Here is a 10,132-nt window from a genome sequence, read left to right as displayed (position 1 = left end):
TCGTCCTCCTTCACCGTCCCTTTCTCGTTTCCGTGTTTGTCGGTGCTCGTGTGTTCAGCCGCAGAGTTTTGGGAAGAAACCTTGGCCTGCTGGGTCCTGCAGGAGCAGGTGCTCCTCGGGACACCCCTGCTCTGGGCAGCTGGTCCGAGGCCACCGGGCACCTTTCGACTGCTCTGGCGTGGCTTGTTTTGCTTTTGGTCTCGTGAGTTTGAGAGGAAGCAATGATACTTATTTTTTCCTGCTGCAGCGCCGAAGATCCTGCACTCCTGTGGATGCCGTGAAGCGTTTCTGAGTGTTTCAGGTGAGTGGGGTCAGGGTGTGAGACGGTGCCTGGCCCAGGAGTGTGGCGGGTGCTGTGGCTCGGCAGGGCTTGGTTTTGCCATCCCTCTGCCTGCCGGGGCCGAGCAGAGCGGAGCCGCCTGCGCTTCCTACCAGGATGTGGCTTTTCTCTTGCCATAAAGCTGAGCGAACAAGCAGCAGCCTCTGTGAACAACTCTTTGTGGACAAAGTGTGTTTATAAAACAGAGGTAAAGGTGAATTGTTTACTTCAGCGTTGGCTTCCAAACCTGCCTCCTGTGAAAGTCCAAGGGGAGTGTCCCAGCTAGTCCCTGTGGCCAGAGCTGTGTTTCAAGGGAGTATAAAACACAAACAACTCTCCTGAAATGTTTTGGGTTGCAACTCCTCAGAGTGGTTGCACTTGGTGGGTGACAACAAGCAGGAGGCATTCACCAACCAGGCTGCTGTGTCCCACAGTCAGCACAAGAGAAAAGATGCCAAACAAAACAGGAAGCCTTTGTTGGGGTTGTAAAAACTCTTCTAGTTTAAAAAAAGCTATCTAAAAGGAATACCAGTAATTCATTGCACCTGAGTGTGTTGGGGATGCTTTTTCTAGCTGGGTCTTCAGCTTCCTCTCAGTGTCTCGGGGTATTTGGATCTGGATACAGGGCTCAGTTCTGAACTGGCATGGTCCTCATTTGAATCATTGCAGGAAGGCCTGGTCTTCTAGATTTGCTGACAAAGATGCTTCCCTAGTCACAGCCTTGGGCATGGTATCTATAAACGATAAATTATTTTACTGTGATCCCCTGATCCTTAGCCCAGTGCTGTGTATCTGTTACCTCTTGGGTGATGCAGGCTCCCAGGGTGGTTTTTGGTCTCTCCTGGATGCAAAATTGGACTTGAGCAGTTCTGAGGAGATGGGGATGGTGCCTCTCTGTCCTCCCTTCATAACCACCTTATTCCCAAGAGGCACTGAAGCAGTATAATTTGTACCTGGTGACCAATTGGAACAGGCTGATGCAATGTGAGACTAATATACAGGAGGCTTCTGGGGGGTTTCCACTCCTTTCAAGCTTCACACATCAGAGGAATTGAATGAGAGTGCTTTTGCTGCACACAAATAACTTCAGAAAGCGATTGCTTGCCCAAGTGCTGGCTTGACTGCCCTCCTTTTTCTCCTCTGCCCTTGCTGCCAGTGCATCAGGAACCGTGGCGCACCAGGTGTCCATCATGACCGACTGGGTGCTCCTGGGGCTGATCGCAGCGGTGGTCGCGCTGCTGCTGCTCACGGTCTTCGGTTTCGCCGTGTACTCGGGGCTCTTCACGGAGGTGGTTGTGAGCGCTGGCTCCCCCCCTGTCGGCACCATGACTCTGGCCTACAAGTTCAGGGTGGGCCCCTATGGAGAATCCGGGCAGCTCTTCACGGACGGCTGCAGCATCTCCTCGAAGCTCTGCTCCATCGGCGTCTACTACGACAACCCTCACACGGTAAGGGGTGCCCCGGGAGGCCACGGGCTCCCACAGTCAGCACACGGGTTCTCAGCTTGGGATGCTTCCTGATCATGTTTCAGGCACTGGGGTTCACAAGGTTCTCCCGGGTCAGCAGAGGATGCTTTGTGAGGAAAGGCACCTGAAAGCAGATAGGATTTTGGATAACCCTAACTGGAAGGCACTGGGTGAGCAAAGCTTGCTCTCTTCTGATAGCCTCTGCTGAATAAGTTATCAGCAGGATAACGAAGCTGGTTATGGAGCAGAGGGGAATGTTCATGACCCCAAGATGAGACATTTCTTGGCAGATTCCTTGGCTGCTGGAAGTGCAGTCCTTCTGGGCTTGCAACTCTGTGGTTGAAAGCAAGTGGTCTCTTCAGCTCGGTCTATTCTCATCACTGCTCCTTCTCTTGTTTCTAGTGCTCTCATGTGTTTCTGAGCTTCCCTGTAGTTCTTCTGTCCCCTGAGAGTTGTTACTGAAACCTCAGGTGCTGTGTGCTGAGGGCTCCTGTCTGATGAAACAGTTGCTCCATGATTCTCTCCAGGCTGAGAGGTGAGCAGAAAGCGTGCTGCCTGATGGCTGTCAGGCAGAGCCAAGTACTCTGATGGGAACAATCCAAGACAAGGAACAAACAGAAGTGCATCAGAACTCGCCGGGGGGTGAGGATGGGTGACACTGGGGTCTCCAAATTATGGCATGTGGGCATTTGTCTGGGGCAGACAGCCTGGCTCCCCAGTAATTCTGCAGTAGCTAGCGTGACCGTGGAGGAATCCATGGGGAGGAGGGATAACAGTGGCCAGCAGCTGTGCCTGTGTGCTTGGGCACGTGTGTTGGGTCTGGCACAGGGCACAGTGCTTGGGCTGATAGCTCTTGCCCAGTGCTTCTGCTCTGAGAGTGGCTGGCCCTGTTTTAGGAACCCTGTTTCATGGTTTGCAAGATGGTGCTCCCAAGGGTTGGACCTGCTTTGAGGGACTTGTCCGTGAAAAGGTAGTGCTGAGAGAACTGTGACAGGAAGATATTGGAGGTGAGAAAGCCTGAGCTTGGCTGTGCTCAGTGGAGCCTGGTGTGCTCAGCCACCTCGTGTCTTTGTATCCTGTGACATGCTGACTTATCTTTGCCTTCCTGGATCGTGGGAGGCAGAGAGGACACTATGATGCCTCTTCCTGGCCTAGGAAGGATGATGGCAAAGAAGACTCCTCCCCTAGGGATGAGCTGGGCCGAGGCATGGTTTGACTTGGTGTGCTTAGACCGTTTTCTCTGAAAGAAGTGTCACGGCTGGAGTGGGAGCCATGGGGAGTGCCTGGTATGCGAGGGCCCACAGGATCAGTGGCCATTTCACCACCTCTACTGTGTGTCCTTGTCCTTGAGTGAGGTCCTTGCCTGGAGCTGAGAATCTTGGTGCTGCTGTTTGTTCCCCATGGTCTCTGGGGATGGAGTAGGGCAGTCAGTGCTGTTGGAAGGACTCGGTGTCCATTCCTGGTGCTGTCCTGCTCCAGGGACCTGATGTGGACATGCCTGTGGTTGCCCTGCAGACCTGCTGCTGGCATTGTGGCAAAGGCATTGTGCCTTACCTCTTTGTTTGCCAAAGCCTGGGCTAGTGAAAGCCTGTACTGCTGAGGCCCACAGATAGGGATAAGGATATTTGTGGTGACGCTTGCCCTGGCTGGCACAGGGAATGCTCTCCCTGGTAGCACCAGGTGAGGCTGGGAAGGAGCAACTCCTACCTGACCATGAAAATTTGGGCTGTCCATGCAGGATCAAACTGCCTTCCCTTTCTGGTCCTGTGTTTTTTCTCCTCTTCCTGCATCTGTTGCATCTCTGCCCTGTGGTTGGAGCTGCCCTGGATCCCTGTGGTTGGAGCAGGCAATGGAGTTGCTGAACTTGTCTCATGTGGCCATCCAGGGTTTTGAAAGCAGCTGTTTCTCCTTGTGGTGGGAGCTTAACCTGCCCTCCAAGGCTTGGCAGGCAGCCCCATGAACCTTGCCCTTCTCTGGATGGGCTGCCTTTGCTCGTGACATTGGGGAGGTGACGTGGGCCTGAACCTCCTGCCTCTGTAGCCACTGTGGTGGCTGGGACACAGGGGACATGCAGAATGAAACTGCAGTGCCTGTGGCTCTGCTTGGGGACAGGAACCTCCTCTCACCTGCCATCCCTGAGCACAGTGTCACACCTGGGTGTGCTGGAGCACCTCTGGTGCTGGTGAGACCTTCCACGGGCTGATCTTTGGCTCCTGAATTGATTCCCACAGAGATTCATGTCTCACCAACAGGCAGGTCAGGCCAGGCAGGGTGCTGGGAGTGAGGATGTCTTTGGGCAGGTGGCTGTCTTGCCTCTGGGCAGGTGAAGAAAGGGCCAGTTTTGGGTGGGTCACTTGGCTGGAGACTGCAGCACTCATACCTGATGTGCTGGCTCAGGTGCACGTATCCACTGAGTCATGGTGGCATGGGAGATGGTGTGCACTGCTGACTTCTTATTTCTTGGAGGTCCAGCAGGGTGGGATCAGTCACCCAGACTGCCTTTCCCCTGGAAGGAAGATATGACCTCCTCCTCTTCCTCCTCATTCTCAGTGCTCTCCTGACCTCAGTGGATCACCCTGTGGCAGGGCTGGCCCGCCCAGAGCTGGCAACCTGCCACGGATGTTGACTTGTCTCCAAAAATAGGCCTTTTGTCATCAGGCAGCAGAATGTGCTGGCTGTGTCCTGTGGCGTCCCTGGCTGAGCGCCCTCGGGCCCTGCCCAGACAGCTGCCCCCAGCCCAGCTTTTGGCTCCTGGGGGTTTTGGTGCCCCCAGTGCAGTGGCAAGAAGGGGTTGGTGACCAGCAGGTGCCATGTGGCAAGTGCTGTACTGGTGGACTCGTGGTCAAAGGAAGCTCTGCCCAAGACAGAGGATGGGAATGCCAGAGCTGGAGAGCAGCGTCCACCTGCTGGCTCTCGGCTGGGAGTGGGGCTGGGGGCAGCCCGTGACCTGGAATGTGTGGGCTGCCTCAGGGTCATGCCAGGTCTCAGGGCAGCCACTGCCACCAGCATCCCTGGGGCTCCCTGCTGACTCCTGGCTCTCCAACATTCACACAAGGATGCTGCCTGAGTGCTGCCGAACCGCTGCCAGCAACGTTTTATGTGTTTTAATGGACAAGATTAATATTAATTTGGACTCTTTTTTTTTTTTTCCCCTTTTTCCTTTTTATTTAATATTTAGCAACCCAGAGGACTTCTCTCTCCTTCTCCCACCTCTGGCAGCAACAGAAATAACTCCTCAGCAAGGACTGATGTGACGGGCGGGTTTGTGCTCAGCTTCAGCCAAGCCCCTGCTCACATAGAGCTGTAGGCACGTGCCCAGGCCTTTTGCCTGCAGTCCACGTGCTCAGCGACCAGCCTGTGCCCAAGTGTTGGAGGGATGAGGCCAAAATGCTCTCTGAATGCAGGAATGGGTTTTGCTCCCATCGGCAAAGCTGCCAGATAAGTTAACTAATCATTTCCAGAACTGTGTCAGGATGCTTGGGGGAACAAAGGCTTTGATCAGCACCTGCCTACCGGAAAGATTTGTTAGGGAAAGGCTGGTTTTAAGTGGAGTATTTCCTTCCTTCCCTTGAGATGGGCTTTGCCAGGCAGGGGAGAAGGCAAATCTGCCTTGCTGCTGCCCTTGGGAAAGTGCCCGTGGGGCTGCACAGTATGAAAAAGAAAGGTAAAAGAAGAAAGGAGGAAGCAAATGCGTCTGGTCCCAGTGGTGCTGCCTGCACCATCAGCTCCAGTCATGACAGTTGCTCTGGGGCTGGGATTGAACTGTCTTTGCTCAGGACATAAATGGAGATTGCATATTTGAAGAAATTTTACCGAGATTTCCCTTATCTCCTTGATTCGTCTGGACCTTTCCCCCATGGATGCTTTTTACTGCTGACTCTTACTGTCTTTGGGGTGGATCTGCTTCTCTTTTCCTGCTCGGAGTGTCGATGGATGCTGGGCACAGCCGTGTCTGCAGCTCCCTCTTGCAGCGCAGGAGGGCAAGAGCGAGCCGTGAGGCGCGTCCTCAGCCTCATGGATGCTGCTCCACAGGCTGCTTTCTTCCTTCCACTTACATCTGCTTGTGTTCCCCCTCCGGGGTGGTCCTGCCGTGCGACATCAAAAGGTGTTTAAGGGAAAAGCAGGGGAGAATAGTTACACTGCAGGAGGAGGCGTTGGTGAGCTTTAGCACAGCAAAGTTAGGGATGAGATTGGGAAGCACAGAGCAGAGTTCCCCTTGTGTTTTTGCGTAGGGATGGGAAGTGGTAACACACTGGCCTTGTGTGCATCCTGTCTCTGCTTCACATTGTCCCTGCAAGAGCTTTGTGACACCTTTGTGCCCTTAGGTGGTATCAGGGGAAGTGGTTGGGTTCTCCTGCCCGTGTTCCTGCCCAGTGCTATGGGTCAGCTTGAATTCGAGTGGTGGGATTCTGTTAAAAACCAGAAATGAAAGCTGTGGCCTGGCTCAGCTTTGGTGTGGAGATTGCCCAAGTCCTTTGGGCCATCACTGTGTTGGGAGCAGAGTCTTGAGCACCCCTATTTCTGGGCTGGGAGCCCTGCACCCAGTGTCTTACTGGGAGGAATTCCCAAATTTGGAAAGAGAACATGCTTTAGGTTCCACATGATGTTGGGATCCAGGATAGAAGTGAATGTGTTTCTCTTTGTGTTACTATGAACAGCTTGGTGGCTGCAAGTCTTACCTGCCTCAGTTTCCCCACCCCTAACAGTGCCATACTGAGGGACCCAGCAGCCTCTGGATTTCTCTCCAGCTTAGTGCCAGTGGCCTGTGCTGGTTGGTGGCATGTCCAGATGGCTGTCCAGTGACCTCCTTGGGGGTGGAGTAGAGGCAAGCTAGGCAAGTTGTGGTCACATCTCTCAGCCCCTCCCTGAGTTTCAGGGTGTCCTGCAGATGGTGATGGTGGTGAGCACATCTTGGCAGTCGGGTCTCTGATGGGGAGTCGGGAGAGACACTTCCTGCAGTGACTTTTGCTTGTGGCAGGTTTGGGTGAGCAGCTCGGTGGGGTTTAGTTCTTCTCTGCTGCAAGTCCCTCTGCCCTCCAAGCAGGGATGCAGCACCTTCCCCACTGGGCTGTGCACTTAGACTGGGAGGAATGTAGATGATTTAGGCCTGGATCAGCCTTGGTTGGGAGCAGACACATGTTTTGGTGTGCCAAATCGTGCTGGGTCACTGCATTTACCCTGGTTCATGGTGGTCTCCTTTCTCCATGCTCAGCAGGTTGAGGTTTTGGCCAGATTAAGCTTCTCCTGACCCTGTCTGTCTTTCCCCTTCCATCAGGTGTCTCCAGAGAAGTGCCGTTTTGCCATAGGCCGAATCCTGAGCGAGGGAGACGCGAAGCCGTCGGAAGAGCAGATCAAACGGTTCCAGAAGTACGGCTTTAAGATCTTCACCTTCCCTGCTCCCAGCCACGTGGTCATGGCGACCTTCCCGTTCACCACACCGTTGTCCATCCATCTAGCAGTGAACCGTGTCCACCCAGCCCTCGACACTTACATCAAGGTAAGTGAGTGTGGCGTGAGGAGCGTTGCATGTGTTTGGTGGGACTGTCAGAGGCTTCTCTTCCTGACAGCTGATGGGGCTGCTCTGACGTGTCGTCTCTTAATGTCTTCCCTTGGGCACTACCATCAAGATCTCCTCCTTTTCCAATCTGGCAGGTAGTTCCCCAGTAGGGATGTCCTTCCATTCGCTCTGTAGGTGCAGGGGTGTCTTTTCTGCTGTTTTGTGTTTACGACAAGCAAGTTCTCATCTAACGACTTGCTGTTTTTCTCCTTAAGGCAGAGATAAAAGCTGATTTTTCCCTTGAGTCTCTTTCTTGCTGTTAGGATCTGGCAGGTATGTGCCCTTCGGTGTAATGCTTTGTGCCATGGAACTTCTGTTTTGAGTGCCAGCCTCACCAGTGGGGCAGCTGCCTTCTGCAGGGACAGGAGGAGAAGTTAGAAACTTTCTGGCCTGTGGGCTTATGAAAATTTTGTTTCAAGCAATACATGGGAATTCGTGGCCCTTGGCCCTGGCTGGGCAGCTGGCTGCTGTGAGCTGTGCTTGCCCTTGCCCCTGAGTGGAGCAGGTGACCATTCCCACTGCTTCTGGTCTTTTTGAAGCCAACTCTGCTGCCGTGTTCTGTCTGCCAGACCAGCTGTGGCAAGGGTGTTCCCAAGCAGCACATCTGACACAGACACCTCCAGATCCAGGCTTTCCAGAGAGCAAGGAAGGTCCTGGCCAGCTGGGTGATGGAGGGAAGGGACTGCCCTACCTGGTGTGGGAGGATGCTGTGGAGGGGCCGGCACTCAGCCCTTGGCTTATCTGACTGTCGAGTTCTGACGCTTTGGTTTGTTCGTGTTGAAACACACTATTTATAAACTTGCTTTTCCTGGCGAAACTCCCAGCCTTGTGGGGGAACCGTGTGAATCCCTCCAGCCTGCGCTGTGCTGCAGGATGGCTGCCTGGGTGCCAACCCTGGAACTTCATCCGGGGGCTCTTTGCCGACCCTCTTGTCCGCCCCAGCCGCGGGCAGCTGCCTGCTGGTACCGGCAGAAGGCGAGTAGGTGAGACCACCACCTCGTGCCCCCTGTGCTGGGGAGCTGGTGGAGAGCAGAACCAGTTCCCCATTCCCATCTTCTGTGTCTCTCCCTGGAGCTGTGCCGGCTGTTTTGCTGCGGGGGGTGTCGGGCACTGCTGCCAGCCCTGCGGATGCGCGGGCGGGCACGGAGGGGGCTGGCGGGGGTGGGAGCATCAGGTTGGCTGCGGGAGCGCTCGGCGACACCGGGCTGACGCTGCCTTTCCTGGGGAAAGGTCCCGGCAGCGCATCTGTCGCGTGAGGGATGGAATTGTTAAGAGCTAAAAAGGGAACCACGGGTTGTTCTGGGAGCACCTGGCAGCGTTTAATGGGAGCGGCCGAATTTGAGTTAAAATAACTGGAATCCTACGGAAACACAGCACCCACGGCCATGTGCAGAGGGAGGGGATGCATTTTGCTCTCTGCCCCAGTCCCAGCAGCACGTGAGTCAGGGTGTGTGCTTGTGTCTGTCCAAATGTCCTGCAGCAGAGGACGGCCCCCCTGCCCATCTGGCACTGACTATGGGGACACAGGCAGGGGGACAATGGGGTTGCCTTGCTGGGTGGAGCAGGGGGCAGTGGGCTGCACCGTGGGGATGCCCTGCCTTTCTCCAGTGTGAAGTCAAGGCATGGAGGACTTTGGAGGCTGTTTGCACCCATGCCAGGAACGTCCCTGCAACTTCTCCTGCATTACTGCTGCTTCTCCCTCAGGCTGGACTGCCTGCACCCCTGGGGCTGTGCTGGCACTTCCCAGGGTGGAGGCATGGGGAGGGAAGGGGGAAACTTTCATGGAAACAGGTGACCTGTGCCCGCTTGGTGGTGGGAATGGGGGTTGCCATGGAGACAGCTTCTCCAAATAGCATCCTTCATCCCACCCCCAGAGCCCAGCTCCCTTAAGCAACCCGAGACAGCGAGACAGAGATTTGTTTTATTTATTTATTTCATGCTTTGAGAAGGGCACTGCTAATGAGAGCCGGGGGTCAGGCCTGCCGAGTGCGGGTCCCTCCATTGTCCTTCCATCCCAGCAGGCACAGGGAGAAAGGGGATGGGATGGCAGAAGCCAGGAGGCATGAAAGGGGACTAAGTGGCAGAGATGAAACACTGGCTCCTGTTGAGAGAGAGGGAATTAGCTGAAGTGGAGGGAGGATGACATGGCTGCCTAGTCATAGAAAGGAGGTGTGAGAGAACAGAGGATGGAGAAGGAACTGGAGGAGGCAGGGAGAGGGGTGGAATGTGAGGAGTGAGGGTGGAGAAACCTTTGGAGATGCTGAAAAATAGGGAAGAGGAACGAGAGGAGAAGGGGACTGGAGGGGAGATGTGTGGGGCAAAGGAGCTGAGGGTTTGGGGTCCAGCTGAGGGAACAGGACAGTGATAGGTGGTGAGGAAGTCTGGGGCCAGAGCTGGAGGAAACCCCACCACAGCTGGCTCTCCAACGGCATTCCCACGGCATCCCCTGAGGTTAACCTGGGGACATCTAGTCCCAAAGGCTGGTGGACAAGGAGCAGGAATGTGGCTCCCTCTGAACTCACTGGTGCTGAGCGGAAGTTACTGGGAATGCTTGTGTTTCCTGAGCAGTGAGGGTGCAGTGGTGCTGGCTTTCAGCAGGCTGGGCTTTGTGTTTCCCAGTCTGCTGCTGCTTCAGCAGCATAATAATTGTTATAATTATTATAACAATAATTAAAAACAAGACATAGGATGACAGTCTCCTTTTATTAGGGATGGAAGGGAGATGAGCTGGCATGGAGCAGGATGTATTGTCCATCCTTGTGCCCCCCACCCCCTCCCCCGGCTCTTGTG

General features: G+C 54.7%; 1 protein-coding gene across 1 annotated transcript in view; it reads left to right on the top strand.

The window, feature by feature from the left end:
* Positions 1 to 29: 29 nt before the first annotated feature.
* The window catches only part of TEX264 (testis expressed 264), a 38,233-nt gene continuing 28,130 nt past the window's right edge, over positions 30 to 10,132 (top strand). The window contains exons 1-4 of the mRNA XM_027640511.1: positions 30 to 108; positions 248 to 301; positions 1,476 to 1,767; positions 7,061 to 7,282. Coding sequence (XP_027496312.1) covers positions 1,510 to 1,767; positions 7,061 to 7,282 — 480 coding nt within the window. The 5' untranslated portion in view covers positions 30 to 108; positions 248 to 301; positions 1,476 to 1,509. The remainder of the gene's footprint in view (positions 109 to 247; positions 302 to 1,475; positions 1,768 to 7,060; positions 7,283 to 10,132) is intronic.

The sequence above is a fragment of the Corapipo altera genome, unplaced genomic scaffold, assembly GCF_003945725.1.
Source record: "Corapipo altera isolate COAL_440 unplaced genomic scaffold, ASM394572v1 55, whole genome shotgun sequence".
Lineage (NCBI taxonomy): Eukaryota > Metazoa > Chordata > Aves > Passeriformes > Pipridae > Corapipo > Corapipo altera.
Note: the sequence above shows the minus strand (reverse complement) of the source record. Positions and strands in the feature narration are given on the sequence as shown.